Here is a 15,808-nt window from a genome sequence, read left to right as displayed (position 1 = left end):
GGGGCCCGCCCCGCGCACAGGTGGCCGGGCAGGGCGAGCAGCCGGGGCGGCTGCGCGGGAACACGGAGCGCGGATCCGCTGGGGTTAAAGGCTGTGTCAGCGCTTCCCCAGCGCCTGGTTTTGGTTTATGGCCTTTTAAGTGATAGGCATTCACCTCTGGCCCGGAAAAGGACTTACAGTAGGACATTTCTGCTAAGGCAAGAGGTTTTCGAAACACTAGGTCTGCGCATCGGGTTCATTATAGTGGCAAAACAGCCGCGGTGCTGTTCTTTTGTCTGCCGTGCAGTTCAGGCTTATCTCTACAAAAGCAAAGCACGTCACGATTGCTAATTGTCTGAATAAAATGAAAGAGATGGTCTCGTTTTGGTAACTGGAATTAAAAAAAAAAAAAAAAAAAAAAGAAAGCAAGCTTGCTTATTGCTTAATGGAGTTGGCAGAACGTGGTGGGAGGGCTCCCACGTCGGTGGCTGCTTGCATCTGCCTGGATGTCAGAGCTGCAGGGTGTGCAATCTGCCTTTAGGCGCCGTGGCAAGGAAATGGAAAGTAAAACTCAATAGTCACTTTTTTATTCTGTGCTTTTGCTGCATGAACTCAAAGCTAATGAACTTGAAAATTTGCAGTGCTGTGCTGCGTTGAAGGTTGTGAGCAAATAGGGCAACATCGAGGCTATAGCTGCCCAGAGAGTATTTCTCTGTCAATTAGAATTAACTTGTAAACATTATTTCTTGTAGTAGCGTGCTCAAAAAGATTGTGTTTTGGGGTTTTGTTTGTTTGGTTTGTTTGTTGGGTTTTTTTTCTGTGGAGTTCTCCAAATTTGCCTTATTTTGTAGACTAAGTTAATTTCTGAGGTGTGCAGTGAGGTGGCTTCAAAGAACTCTTTCCATTCAGAGCCTCTACTCTCTGGTCTTCTCAAGGGTGCACCTAAAACTTTAGCTAAAGTTGTTCTTGGTTTACCTACATGATTTCCAGAGAGGAAAATACTGGTCTTGTCTATAGGCCTGCTGCCCTTCCCAGATGGGGTTGAACAGAAAGGGTTCTGATGCTGTGTATGCAGCTAGGGTACTGGTTACAGGAGATGAGTTTCAATATGCATACATTTGAGATGATTGCTTGGACTGCTAGATACAGAAAACCTTTTCCACCGCACAAAAGACTTTTTGATGTTTTTTGGGGGGGACCTTCCTTCTTGCCATTGGAGTTGTTCAACTTCTCTGGGATGTGCACAGCACTGGTGACAATTGCCGTGGCTCACAAGCCACATTAAGGATTCATTTTACATATCAAGCTGTCCTTAGTGCTGTTGATAACTGTAAAGATAAGCCAGTATTTTTTACTGAGTTTTCTGTCAGTAAGTCACAGTTTGGGCCTTGTTTTGAGTATGAGTACACAGGTAATGTCTGATGTAGGTGATGTGATGGGAATCATCTGGTTATCTGGATTCGTAGGTGCCACCTTATACACCTTCTTAGATGGTTATCTCTCTGCTCTACCATTTGCCTGACCTTTACAACAAGCAGATAGGTTGTTGTCCTTAAGCTATTTTGAGATGACCTATTTGATGTGGTAGTTGCATGTTCAGACTTCAAATTTGTTATTTTTTTCATAACTACTCAGGTTGGCTAAGGTGCAGTGGGTTTCCACTGCTTCCTAGTACACAGCTCAGAAGCATCACTCCCTCCCTCACTTGTAATAAAGGAGAAAACTTGGTTGTGTCCTTTCATATGTTAACTGCTTTGTGCTGCTTCTGCTCATGTTGACCCAATTAATTCAGACTTCCAGATATGTAAAGGTGGCATGCTTTAAAGCACCTGTTTGCCAAAGTAGAGGAGTGCTCTGTGTTTGCTGAAGAATGCTGTGAACACTAAATAAGTTTGGAGGGTTTTATTTTTTCTCCTTCTAGTCCTGTTTTAAGCATATAGTCTGCTATTTTTTATGTTACACTTATGATGTCCATAGATGCTGATTTTCTACTGAATTTAGGCAAAGCTGTTTGTTTGTTTGTTTGGGGTTTTTTTTGTAATTTGCATTCTACTGAATTTAGGCAAAGCTGTTTGTTTGGGGTTTTTTTTGTAATTTGCGTGTTTTTTTACCACTAACCAGAAACAACTGGTAGCCATTCCTATGTGCTTATAATTTCAAATAAAAGTTAAACTCCTTGGTTTTGTAGGAAGGAATATGGTATGCCCTTTCTGGAGCTGCTTCCTGAAGTTCCCAAGCGCTGCAGATCTTGGTGTCTTCAGTCGGTAACTAGCTTGTTGAGTTGATGATTTTTTGCAAAATTCCCATGAATCTGCCCTGTAGGACTTCATGATTTCATGAGTTTGTTGTTTCGTTGCATTATCCTGTGGCATGCAGGAGTGATTTTTCAGTCATCCCTCATTTGCTGCTGTTCGCTCTAGCTGCTCTTCTCAGAATGTCTTGTCAAAGTATCTTCATAAATACTCTGCGGCCCTTGGGAGCAAGAGGAAAAATGTGGCGTTCAAATACTTAATATGTGTAACTCAGTTAAAGTTTTACACATTGATCTACAAGTATTCATGCTTCTTTGAAACTTCCAGTTGTTTGCGTTCTTTACTAAAAAGGAAGTGACACTGCTTTCAAATGCTTCAAAAAACTAGTGTGCCCTGGAAGTAATCACACAGTCATTCCTCTTTGTACTGTGCAGAGTTGTCAGAGTAGGACAGGGAGGGGGTAGTGAAATAGTGTCACATTGCTGGTCGTGGGAACAAGGGCCTGTTTGCCTAGGGTCATTGTTAATTATTTGTAACTAAAACAAGCCTGGAATCACTGACCACTGTTTCTCCTATTGAAAAAGCTGTTTCTGTTCCCTGAGACAGCACTTCCAGGGAACCAACTGCTATATAAATTGCTCAGACCTGCAAAGCTGAGTTTGGGAGTTGTGTCTTTGATGCTGAAAACCCCTCAAACCTGCTTGGAGATGAATAAAGTTCCTGATGGCAATATGGGTTATGGTGGGACAATGGAGTCCATCATGGATTACTTAAGTTACTTCATTTGACTGACTTTTGGAATATCCATAAATGGATCTGTGTAATTTTCACAGAGAAGTTTGACCTCTGTGTTGTCCCCTACAAGCATGGCAATAATATTAAGAGCTGGCTGTTTTCAATCCTCTGTTTTCCTGGAATTGGTGGTGAGTTAGTACTAATGCAGGTAGTGAAGTTTCTGTAGGTTTCAGTTGTTGAGTCAGTGAGGGCTTCTGCATACATCAGGCTCTAACGGCTAAGAAAGAAAGGCTTCATTATTCAGGATCTTCTGACACTTTGATATCTTGACTTCAGAGGAAGGTATCAAGGTACATCTAATTAAGCATGCTACAGTGTGGTCCAACTGAACTATTGGCTTACTTGTAAAACCTGTGAGAGAGGCTGCAGAAAGGTCAAATCTAGAGGAAAAAACTTGCTTAAAGTAACTCGTAACAGGTAAAATCACAATAATTTAATTATTTTTCCTGCTAACTTTTTTTCATAGAAGGTGTTAGAAAATGTCTGAATTTTCTCAGTTGCTCTTCATGTAGATGCTGCATTCTCCAGGAAAAACATATTTGCTATTTACTTGGGAATTTGCTGTTGTGTCCTGGAAAAAAATGCAGCACAAGCAAAACCATGGAAATGCCTTTGTAATTAGAATGATTCTTGTGTGTGGTTCACTCAGCACGTGCTAATGCTAGTGGAGTGTGTGAGGTACAAAACAGCAGTTCAGATGGGTATGTTCTTTTAGATGATGAAAGGTCGGCATGTCTGGTTTTTTCTGCATGACACATGGCTGTTTTCTGGTAGCTGTTGTGAAGTAGTCAGCAAGCAGAAATCCACATGGAAGCTTAATTTGTGGCAAGATGTTTCATATTTTGAACTCCTGTTAGGGAAGCTCAGGCTTTTAGGTTTGAGTTCCTCCTATGTATGGTCAAGTTTGTTTCGGGGTACTTTGGAAATGGTGAAAACCAGTGAGCATTCTAATGTGTCAGGATAGGCATGGTTATTATACACTAAACTGCTTGTAACATGTGAGTAACTGTTATGTTTGTCTGCTTCCCTGTACTTGTTAGGCCAGCGTCATGTCAGCCTTGTTTGGCTTGCATTCTATGAGCTGATCAGATAGCTTTCTTGAAGGAATGTGTGCCTTCAAGTGAAGAGATGCAAGGCAACACTACATGACAACATCTGTCATGGACACTTAGATGTGAAATGTGAATCAGGGAGTGGCACATGTTCTGCATGTCAAAGGTTCTACTGCCTGTAGTTCGAGAACTCTAGAAAAAAAAATGAAAACACTTCAGATCAAACATTTCATTTGGAATTCGGGTTGAAAGGTGTCTTAGTCCTAAGTTGTACTTAGGACAGTACAACTTCTGCTGTTTTGTATTAACCTTTGAAAACCTTGTAAATACTTGCTGACGGTATGAAACAAATGGCATTTCCATTAATAACCCTTGCAGGTCCTTGTTACTGTGTGTTCAGCTTGGCAAAGGACCACACCTGAAGAGCAGGAGAAGGAAGGGCTGCTTGACTTTATGCTGAACTCCAAAACTGCTTATACAAGGTCAAGCTGAAGTAGCAAGACTCTTGATTGATCAATTAATTTATTTATTTTTGAGGGCTTTGATAGTGATTAACTTAATGTTTCCTTCCATAATGGTGGTTGTTATTCGTGGCTACGAACGGGAATGTTTATAATCAGTCATGTATAATAATTAAGAAAACAAGTAGCAAGAAAGACTTGTCTGTCAGTGATGGGGTTCTCTAAGCACTTTATGATGCAGAGGACAATTAACTAGCTTTTAGTGAGCAGCTTCCTCTTAGGCTTCTGACTTTTCAAATTAAATGTCTCACTCAGGAAATAGCTGTAGCCATTATAGCAATTAACTGGAAAATGAAGTATTCAAGGTCATTTTTGAGGTGTGTTACAAAAGGAAGTAGAAGAATTTGTCTCAAACTAGTTATTATAGAAATGTAAAGCTAAAATGTAGCCAGATCCAATAATTGTTGTGCAACTTGCCCACTACATCAGCCAAGCTCCCCGTAGTGGCAGTATGAAGGATGAGCTACCGAAAAACATGTCTGATAAACAGACTGCTCCTTCAAGGTGTCCATATACTCTGAAAAAATGCCATGCACTTGTGAATTCAGATATTGGAAATAGCTAATCTAAAACATGGCTTACAATGAGGTAGGTAAGTGACAGTTGTGTGTTAAATATCAGACATATAAAATAAGTAATTTTTAAATTATTATTTTTTAAATGCTTAAACATTTGTTGAATATGGAAAAAAATTATGCAAAACCAAAAGCCCAAAATTGGAACAAAAAAAAAGTTAAGAGGGTATTCTTAATGTGAGTGCTTAAAAGAGAGAACATCTGTGCCATGTGCAAGTAGGGATTAATATTAAAGATGCTAAGTTGTGGTCTTAGAGCCAGGATTACTGTCCATCATCTGCACAGTGAGTAGTGTCTTCTAGAACTGTAGAGACACCTTGTTGCACTCCAGTGCAGGTCACAGTGCTTGGAACATGGCTTTGGGAGAGACCTGCAATCTCCCCCAGTCACAGCTGTAGTTGATTTCCTGAGCTATGGCACAACACTATGAGAAATATCTCTGAACAACAAGATTGCAAGCACAGTGATTCATTTATCTATATGATTTTTCAGGTGTTATACAAACTTTCTGAAGTCTGGACCACAGTCCGAGTATTTGCTCTTTTTACTTGCATTACTTATAGACAATGTCTGTCTAATATTTCTTCATCTGTGGCATTTCAAGGGAGAGGAAAAGCACAGGTTATGTTTTTCAAGGAAGTTAATTACGTAAAACCAGTTTAAGAGTTTTATCTTGGTTATGTGTGGGGTACACAAAGTGAATGAGACAAACACAATGACCAGCAGGTCAAGGGAGGTGATTCTCCCCCTCTACTCCATACTCATGAGACTCCACCTGGAGTTCTGTGTTCAGTTCTGGGGCCCCTAAAATGGGGAGAACATGGAGCTGTTAGAGTGAGTTCGGAGGAAGGACACAAAGATGATCAGAGGGCTGGAGCACCTCTCCTATGAAGACAGACTGAGAGAGTTGGGGTTGTTCAGCCTGGAGAAGAGAAGGCTCTGGGGAGACCTTATACAGCCTTCCAGGATCTGACCAGGGCCTACAAGGAGGCTGGAGAGGGACTTTTTGCAGGGGCTTGTAATGAGACGACAAGGGGGAATGGATCAAAACTGGAAGACAGTAGGTATAGATTAGACATTAGGAAGAAATTATTCACTTTGAAGGTGGTGAGACACTGGAAGGGGTTGCCCAGAGAAGCTGTGGATGCCCTCTCCCTGGAAGTGTTCAAGGGCAGGTTGGATGGGGCTTGGAGCAACCTGGTCTAGTGGGAGGTGTCCCTGCCCATGCAGGGGGTTGGAACAAGATGATCTTTAAGGTCCCTTCCAACCCAGACCATTCCATGGTTCTAACATCTTAAAAAAAGCTAATGACTCTTCCTGTCGTTACCTCTTCCTCTTGTGCACGTGCATAGTGCCAGCTCACGGTTCCACAAAGACAAAAGCAGCCTAAAACGGAGCGGTTTGGTGCTTTCTTGCCCCGGGCAGTGTCCCCGGCGGTGGCGCGGGCCTGGCTGCAGCACCCTGGCCAGCTCCGGCCGCCCGGGGCCGAGGGGCGAGGGGCGCCCTCCTCTCTCCCGCCTCCCTTGTTCGCAGGGGTCAGTCACTAAGGAAACGGGTGCACTAAAGTGTGAGTTCCTGGAAAAGGCCGAGGGAATGAGAGGAAAAGGCGGTAGCCTGTGAACAGGGTAACCATGTGATGGCTGGGATTGTAGGTCACCTGAATTCTGTGGTGTCTTATGGAGGGGGCAAGAGGGAGGATGGGCCTTTGCTGTCTTCCAAAAGGCTGAAAATACTCACAACAAGGGGACAAAATAATACTATGAAGGAGAAGTAGGAAAGAAAAGCCGTCATATTCATGGGAAATTCATTCTTAAAAGAGAAAGAACTGAAAATGGAAGGAAGGAAGGAAGGAAGGAAGGAAGGAAGGAAGGAAGGAAGGAAGGAAGGAAGGAAGGAAGGAAGGAAGGAAGGAAGGAAGGAAGGAAGGAAGGAAGGAAGGAAGGAAGGCAGGCTGAGAAATAACAGTATAGTCAGTATAGTGCTGGTGAAAAAAGTTTTCGACACAGTTTACTTCACAGTCCCCAGAGCTGTTAAGAATTGGTGAACCTGAGGCAGCAGAGCAGGCTGGAAGCTGTTTGAGATTGTAAGGAGGTGAGGCACATCGTGGATGGCAGGAGGAAGTTCAGCCTGTGCCAGAGTCGAGTGCAGCCTTCTGGCTCCCTGGAGCTGTGGTGTTTGTAACATAAGAATAAGTAATCATCAGCACCCCTAGTGTTGGCTTTAACTAAGGGGAAAATAGTCTCGACAACCTACTCTGGCTGTGGTGACAATTTGTGCATTGTCACAAAAATATGGACTGTCTATTTTGCAGTCTTTGCCTATTTTGCAGTTTTGGCTTAGGCACGCAATCCATCTAGATGGTGTAATCCTGAGTAGTCATTAGTGAATACTGAAGAAACAATTGCGGTGTCAGGGTGATACAAGAAATTATTCTGAGTGATACTGTATCCATAGGACACTTGGCCACTGCATAGTTTGTTTTTGGATAATTCTGCTCAGGCTGGAGGATTCAAGTCCTAGTGTATGTATATATGAATGAGACTGTGCCAGCAACTCTTTTCATTGTACAAAGGGACTGTTTTTTCATGTATTCTATTTCTTTTTTTTTTTTTTTTTTTTCCTTAATGTGACATTAAACGACCAGAAGACCCTTCTCCTTATTCCATAAAAGGTTAGTTTGAGGTGTAGGTGAGGGAATCCATTAGAGGGTTGAGGATTTCTGATAAACTCTTGTTCTATGCCAGCTGTAGTATTTCTGGAAATATGTATCCTCATGCTTATGTATGTGGGTTCAAATAGTGCCTGGAATGTGAAGTTTCTTGAGCACAGCAGGTAATGTAACAATGTCTGAGTACTGGCCTTATCAATATTTATTTGGATACATTTGTCTCGTAAAAGATCTATACTTTTGCTAGTACTCAGTGTCTTTTTAGAAGGTAGTGTAGAAATTATCAGTTCCTAAAGTAATGTTTATGACTCTGAATACTGTTTCGACATAATAATGAAGAATCTTGTGTGTTGTTGTGTTTTTTTGTCATAGGAAGTGGATTTGGAGGACAGACTTGTCGAGTTGGATCTTAGGAGTGATTCAGATGTTCCTGATGTTCCTCCACCAACAGACAGCACTCCAGAAATTCTCAAAAAGGCTTTATCAGGCTTGTCTGCTAGGTATAGTAAAACAATCTACTCTCAAATCTAATAGCTGCTGGCTAAAATTCTTACAGTTTATGTTGGAGTTTAATTCTTACAGGTTGTACTGCAGTTTTAAATTTCATATGATACACATGAAAATTCAGGGATCATTTTTTACTGGATATCATTGGTTTATTTATGATTTGATAGTCCCTTCAGTGCAACATTTTTGCATATACCTGAAGATTGCCCATTGCATGCATTTTTAAGTAAACTGCTGCAAGATTTAGTTGCAGCTTACATAAATATTTGCCATTGCTTTAGTCTAAACATTGCAAGAAAATGGTTTAAAGAATAGTATTTGGGTTTGATATCCAGAAAAAACTATTTCTGGGGCTTATGACCAACTGTTTTCCTATATCCAAGGTAAAGGGAGGGCAGTGTTTGTGTATAAATGAAGGGGGGAAAGTGTGAATTCTCTGGGTGAGCTTCACTAGCTCTTGGTCACAGCATTTCCACTTCTAAATAACTTTTATTTACAGTTAATTACAACGTAGTTTTTATTTTTGTACAATTTAAGGCAGTGCTTAATTTTTCCCTGCCATCTCTTTTCAAACCTATGTTTCTGTCTCTAAGCCCTCTATGTGTATCATAGATACCTCATGCTCAACATAACAAACCAAACAATGTACAATGTGTATTTTAGATACAACTTAGATCTTGCAAGAGTTAGAAGAAGGATTTCCAATCCAGACTATGATTAAAAACTTCCAAGTCCTTGAAAAAAAAGACTGATCTAAAAAATTAACAAACTAATATCCACTAGATAGCTCTGGTAACAGTGTGAAACTATAAGTTTTTCACTTGTTCCATTTTCCAAACTGTTGTCTGTTTCTGTTGATGTTTGGGAGCCAAGAACATATGTATCGTTCCCAGGTTTCAAAAAGCATGTTTCTAAAGTGCACCAGCTGTGAGCAGAATGTGATGTTCTCTGGTGTCATCACACTGCAAGGAGTATTTAGTTCCTATCACTTTCAGGGTTCTCTTACCATGTTAAATGTTGTGGAAGCCTTAAGTCTGCAAATAAGATTTGCTCCAGGGGGCACTTGCATGGTGATGCCTCAAAGACTGCAACTAAGAGGGTGCAGGTGAACCCTTTCCCATTTCACATGCTTGAAATTCTTTATTGGAGTGTTTGCACAAAGGTGCTTTGAGTGCAAACTTAAATTCTTGGTGTTTTATGAATGCTAGAGTCAAAATCACTGACAGTCCCACCAGACCTGTTATAACATACAACTTGAGTGAGTTGCACCTTAACTCTCAGAAATATTGTCTTGGTATTTGGCCTTTAGAGGAAATAGTGTCTGTACCTTTCCAGTGAAGAGTTAGGATACAATAAACTTGTCAAGTGACTTCCTTGATTTTAGAGCTCCTTGTCTTATTTACCGAAGCTGTCTTTCCAGTGCTGTGCTTGTCAACACCCTAAAGATATTATGCTGTGTTTTAACATTATTCTTAAGGGCTGTTGAATTTTTCTAAAGTAGTCTTGCTCCCTATAGATGTGCTCCTAGGAGCAAGCTGCTACTCTGTAGCCCATCTCATAGAGGAACATAAAGCACCTGTTGTGATAAAGCTTATTGTGCTGTTATTCTCATACTTAAGACAAATCTAATTAGTGGCTTTAGCTGCTGTTAACGTGCTACTGAATAACATCCTTGAAAGCCAAATTAAGATTGATGAAGTTTACATTAAAACTGGAGTATGATGCAAAACTAGCAGTGTACCCTGAATCGGGTATATCTCCTGATGCAGCACAGGACTGGTACAAAGCAAAGCATTAGAAATAATTTCTCTAAGCTACAGTAGGGCTTTTTTGTGTTTAGCGGGAACTTGTGATTATCTTCTTCAGTGCACTTTTAAAGGCAAAATTCTTGAAGGGAAAAGCACAGGAAAAAGAGGAGAAAACTTACTGGAAAGTAATATGAACAATAAAATATAAGCTACTGAAAACTAGAAACGTTTTCATGGCAGAGTGGAGCCTGTTATGAGTTTTTAAGTTTTGGGTTTTTTTAATGAACTGGACTCTTGATTCTTCCTGGTACTGGCCTTTGGGTGCAGGTGGTTGGGGGGTGAAAAATAACATTTTGGTTACTCTAAAAATTACCAAAAAAAATTAAAATCCACATAAACCAATAAAGACTTCCAAGTTGTTTGGCTTTGGGGTTTTTCTTAAACACTTATTTTTTCAGAGAAGGCATTCTGCACCTTGAGTCCTTTGTTCAGCTTTGAGCCACTCACAACAATGAGCATGTTGAGGTGCTGGGGGGTGTCCAGAGAAGGGCAACAGAGCTGGTGAAGGGTGTGGAGCACAAGACTTACGAAGAGCAGCTGAGGGAACCAGGGTTGTTTAGCCTGGAGAAAAGGAGGCTGAGAGGAGACCTTATTGCCCTCTACAACTACTTGAAGGGAGGTTGCAGTGAGGTGGGGGTTTGTCACTCTCCCAAGTAACAAATGATGGGATGAGAGGACCTGGCCAGGTAAGGTTTACATTGGATATTAGGAAACATTTCTTCACTGAAAGCATTATCTAGTATTGGAACAGGCTGCCCATGGAAGTGGTTGAGTCACCATCCCTGGAGGTTTTTAAAAGACATGTAGATGTGGTGCTTAGGGTTTAATGGTGGACTTGTCAGTCTGTTAATCCACAAATATTTGTATGCTTTTTACGTGGCAGCCTTTCTTTCTTATGTGAACCTCTATATGGCTGAGCCTCCAGAAATTTTGCTGATTATGTGATGCTTTTTGAGAGTCCTTACATATTTTCACAGCAGCTTCAATATGGGGTTGATCCATTTAATTGCAAATTGCATTTGGGTGTGGGGAAGGGCATGGGGGAAGAAGAAAGGTTTTTACTGTGTGTCCTGGTTAGTTGGTTGATTCTGTGTTTCTTGCCATGTGTTTTATTAAGCGGAAAAAAAATTCTGAAACTCCTACTGTTTCTAATACACTTCAACCCCCAGTGAGTAAAGGCAGTGGCATTTATTTTAATTTATAACTGCTTGCTCTTGACTTTCTCTTTTTAATAGATGGAAAAACTGGTGGATTCGTGGAATTCTCTCCCTAGCTATGATTTCTGGTTTTTTTCTCATCATATACCTGGGATCATTTATGCTGATGCTTCTGGTAAGTTTGTTTAAATAAATTCTGTCATGCAAGAGTTACTTTATTTCTTCATTCATTGTGGTTAAGACAGCTGGAAGCAAACCACATGGGCAATTCAGACCAATTTGTCTTTCATTTGTGTAAATGTAAATACTTTTGAAAAACACGACAGATTCCCAACTTGTGGATTATGAGCGTTTTATATACTGAAATAAATATGTTTTTAAAACAGGGATTAAAGTAACACATTGAAAGACTGTTGCCTTGAAGTTTACTAAACTACTGTCATCGATTTCCTTTTCCAGTTCTCATGACCTACAGTTACATTCTTTGAGATTAAATGACCCCCAAAAAAATCTCAAAACCTCAAAAAACCTGAAGAAACAAGAGTTTTAATTTTGAGGCTGAGTGAAGCACTCAGCTGTGGTCTGCTGTCTGTGACTGGCACTGAAAAAGCTTTCTTCAGGCATGCTCCATTAATTTCCTACTTCTCTACAGGCCTGCTTTGCAGCCTTGGGTTTATCTGTAGAATAGAACGAGATTCCTTTCCAAGGTACAAAGATAAAGTGCGTTTTTAGGTCATAACCTGAAATAAGAGTAATACACCCTACACACCCAGTCAGCCTTTACTGCTTCCTTCTGTAATTTTTATTGCTGCTATTTTTATTGAATAATGCTTTAACTAGCTTTCCCAGTTATGGCAAGTAACAGGCAGGGATATGGTTTCTGAAGCAGGCACTTCTGGGTAACTGCTTTGTTTTTTTTTACTCTAAGCTTGTTTAGCTGTTAAAATGTGCTTTTACTTGTTTCATATCCTCCTGTAAAACACCTTTTGGATTGTATTCATAAAATCATTTAGGTTGAAACAAACCTTTGACTCCAACCATAAACCTAAAACTGCCAAGTCCTCTACTAAACCATGCACCCCAACCCTGCTCCAACCTCCTTTCAGGTAGCTGTAGAGAATGATAAGGTCTTCTCTCAGCCTCTTTTTCTCCAGGTTAAATGACCCCTGTTCCCTCAGCAGCTCCAAATCAAACTGGTTCTCTTGACCCTTCACCAGCTTTTTGCTCTTCTCTGGACTCATTCCAGCACCTCAATGTCCTTCTTGTAGTGAATAGAGGGGGACAATCGCCTCCCTAATTCTGCTGGCCACGCTATTTCTGATACAAACCAGGATGCTGTTGGCCACCTGGACACACTGCTGGCTCATATTCAGCTGCCTGTTGACCCACACTCCCAGGTCCTTCTCCTCTGGAGAACTTTCCAGCCACTCTTCCCCAAGCCTGTAGCATTGCCTAGGGTTGTTGTGACCTAAGTGCAGGTCCTGGCACTTGGCCTTGTTAAATCTCATACACTTGACCTTGGCCTATTGATCCAGCCTGTCCAGATCCCTTCTGTGGAGCTTTTCTACCCTCAGGCAGATCAATGCTCCTGCTCATCTTTGTGTCATCTGCAAAGTTACTGAGGGTGCACTCAGTCTCCTCATCCAGATAATGGAAAAAGTTATTAAGGAGAACTGGCCCCAGCACTGAGCCCTGGGGAACACCACTTGTGTCTGGCCCCCAACTGGTTTTAGCTCCAATCACCTCAACTCTTTGGGCCCTGTCAGCTAGCTGAGTTTTCACTCAGCAAAGCATACCTGTCCAGGTCATGAGAAGCCAGTTTCTCCAGGAGAATGCTGTGGGAAACAGTGTCAAAGGCTTCACTAGAGTCTATGTAGACAACATCCACAGTGTTTTGCTCATCTGCTAAGCAGGTCGCCTTGTCATAGAAGGAGATCAGGTTTGTCAAGCAGGACCTGGCTTTCATAAACTCATGCTGACTCAGCCTGATAACCTAGTTGTCTGGTACATTCTGGGTGTTGGCACTCACAGTGATCTGCTCCATAACCTTCCCTGGCACTGAGGTCAGACTGACAGGCTGGGTCCTCATTCTGGCCCATCTTGTAAATGGTCACATTTGTTCACTTCCAGTCAACTGGGACCTCTCTGGTTAGCCAGAACTGCTGGTAAATAATAGAAAGTGCCTTGCTGAGCACTTCCATCTGCCCACTCAGTACCCATGAGAGTACTGGTGGATACCATATGGCCCCATAGACTTGTGTGTGTCTGCATGGTGTAGCAGGTCACTAACCATTTCCCTTTGCATTATGGGGGCTCCCAGTCTTCCAGCTCAAGGGGCTGGATACCCAGAGAGCAACTGGTCCTACTACTGAAGACTGAGGCAAAGAAGGCATTGAGTACCTCAGCCTTTTCCTCATCCTTTATCACTAGGTTTCCCCCCCCTGCATTCAGTAAAGGATGGGGATTCTCCTTAGCCCTCCTTTTGTAGTGAATGTTATAGAAACATTTTTATTGTCTTTTGCATCAGTAGCCAGATTAAGTACTAGTTGGGCTTTGGCACTTCTGATTTTCTCCCTCCTTAACCTCATTACATCCTTATGGTCCTCCTGAATTGTCTGCCCCTGTTTCCAAAGGTCCTAAACTCCCTTTTTAAAACCTGTATTGTCTTGAGAAACTGGAATGCTGTTTCACCAGTATCATGATCTGTATTGCAGTCTCTACATCAGAATTAGTCTGGTTTATGCTTCCTGTTTCTGTTTTCTAATATAATACATGTCCATGAAGTTGATGTTTGAGACTACATGAAAAAGAATAGAAGGAAAGAGCAGTTTTGTTCAGGAATTATTTAATTTCACTGAAATCAAGTAGCTTATATTTAAACAAGAACTTATGTGCTCAAACCAAATCTTAATACTGAGACTAAAAATGCCCAGAGACTTGTAGGAAGGGTAATCCAGTGAAGTTTAGAGGGCAAGCCCTGAGACTGCTCTGAAAAGTTGGGATGTGTGTTTTCCATTTGCCTGCTACTAAGGCAACAGCTTCCATGCCTTTGGCCCTCAGTGTCCTTGTCTGCTGCAAGGTGCAATCCTTTAACGTTGCTCTTGCATAGAGCATTTAAGTTTTATAACGTAGACCAAGCAGAAGAAAGAACATGAGATAGGAGAGCTTCAAATTTAACTCTCTGAGGTGGTGTAAGACTGTTTTATACTGTTTTCACTGGTTGAGCAAGATGAGATTTATTCATGAATGCAGGCAGTAAGAGAACACTGCAAAGCCTTGCATGGCGACACGTGCAGTCGGCGTGAGGAGGTTCTTATTCCTGCCTCTGTGTGGTGTTACTGATGACCAGTGTCTGGCAACTCTTGATGTCTGGACAGGGCCATCTGCTTGGTGACTGTGGATTAGACAAAACTGGTAAAGTCCTTTGGTGTCCAAATACTGACAGGATGTACTACCAGATTTGCACAGGCAAACACTGAAGTGTGAGATCAGCCCAACAAAATGAAGGCCATGAAGGTGTGACATTCAGACCTGGGTTATAAGCTTTCCTTCTAATCATTGATGATAATTGTCCTTAATGAGACACTTGCATGTGGAAGGACCTAGGTGTCCAAGTTGTGTTGCACAGCTATTTATATTCTGTTGGGCCTAGAAAATATTTCTTAAACTAAATTTAAAGATTAAACTTACCCTAAAGAAATAGAGCCTTCTTTACAGGAAGTACTTTTGATCTGCTGCTGCCAAACTGTTTAAGTGAAGAAAAGTCTGGAGCTTTCCCTTGTTTCATGAGCATATTCTTGCAGCTAGCTCAATAGGGTTTTTCTCAGCATGCCTCATGGTTTTGGGGGTTGTTTTGTTTGTTTGTTGTTTGCTTGGTTCGTTTTCTTTAGGCGGGGCCGGACGCAGTTCAATGGAGCTTTAGTTTTTCTTGGACTGACTTTGAAGTTGTCTGTCTTCTGAGAGCAATTTGAATTCAGAAAGATTTCCTCCCTTAATGCAGGTTGCAGTGCTACTTACTGCCTTTAAGAAAAAACTGTGGCATATTTACATAATTTTTTATTTCTCTTATTTTAGGTCTTAAGCATCCAAGTGAAGTGTTATCATGAAATCATTACTATAGGTTACAGAGTCTACCACTCGTATGATTTACCATGGTTTAGGTCCCTCAGCTGGTGAGTAGCAAGCAAGAACATCAATAAGTAAGGATGTGAAACTTGAATATCTTCATGTTCTTCATGTGCTGTCATGGTAGAATAATAGCTTTTTAGGTCATGTGCAGACATAAAACTTGACACCTAACATACAAGATTCTGTAGTTGTATTCTGCCTGTGAACTTGGACAAGTCACTTGGTCTTTTACTACTTCCATATTTTCCTTGTTATAAATATGTATATATGTACACATATATGTATGTATGCCTATAAGTTTTAAGTCAGACTTAAGCATGTGTACGTTAGAGGCAACTTCACTGTGTAATGAGGTGGATTCCTGCT

The 15,808-nt window shown here is 41.2% G+C and overlaps 1 protein-coding gene across 1 annotated transcript in view; it reads left to right on the top strand.

Annotated features, from left to right (window-relative positions):
• CDS1 (CDP-diacylglycerol synthase (phosphatidate cytidylyltransferase) 1) overlaps nt 1-15,808 on the top strand; it is a 46,595-nt gene that overhangs the window by 15,088 nt on the left and 15,699 nt on the right. The window contains exons 3-5 of the mRNA XM_010009008.1: nt 8,215-8,342; nt 11,393-11,489; nt 15,389-15,486. Of these exons, the coding sequence (XP_010007310.1) occupies nt 8,215-8,342; nt 11,393-11,489; nt 15,389-15,486 (323 nt within the window). The remainder of the gene's footprint in view (nt 1-8,214; nt 8,343-11,392; nt 11,490-15,388; nt 15,487-15,808) is intronic.

This window comes from Chaetura pelagica, unplaced genomic scaffold (assembly GCF_000747805.2).
Source record: "Chaetura pelagica isolate M959 unplaced genomic scaffold, ChaPel_1.0 scaffold221, whole genome shotgun sequence".
Lineage (NCBI taxonomy): Eukaryota > Metazoa > Chordata > Aves > Apodiformes > Apodidae > Chaetura > Chaetura pelagica.
Note: the sequence above shows the minus strand (reverse complement) of the source record. Positions and strands in the feature narration are given on the sequence as shown.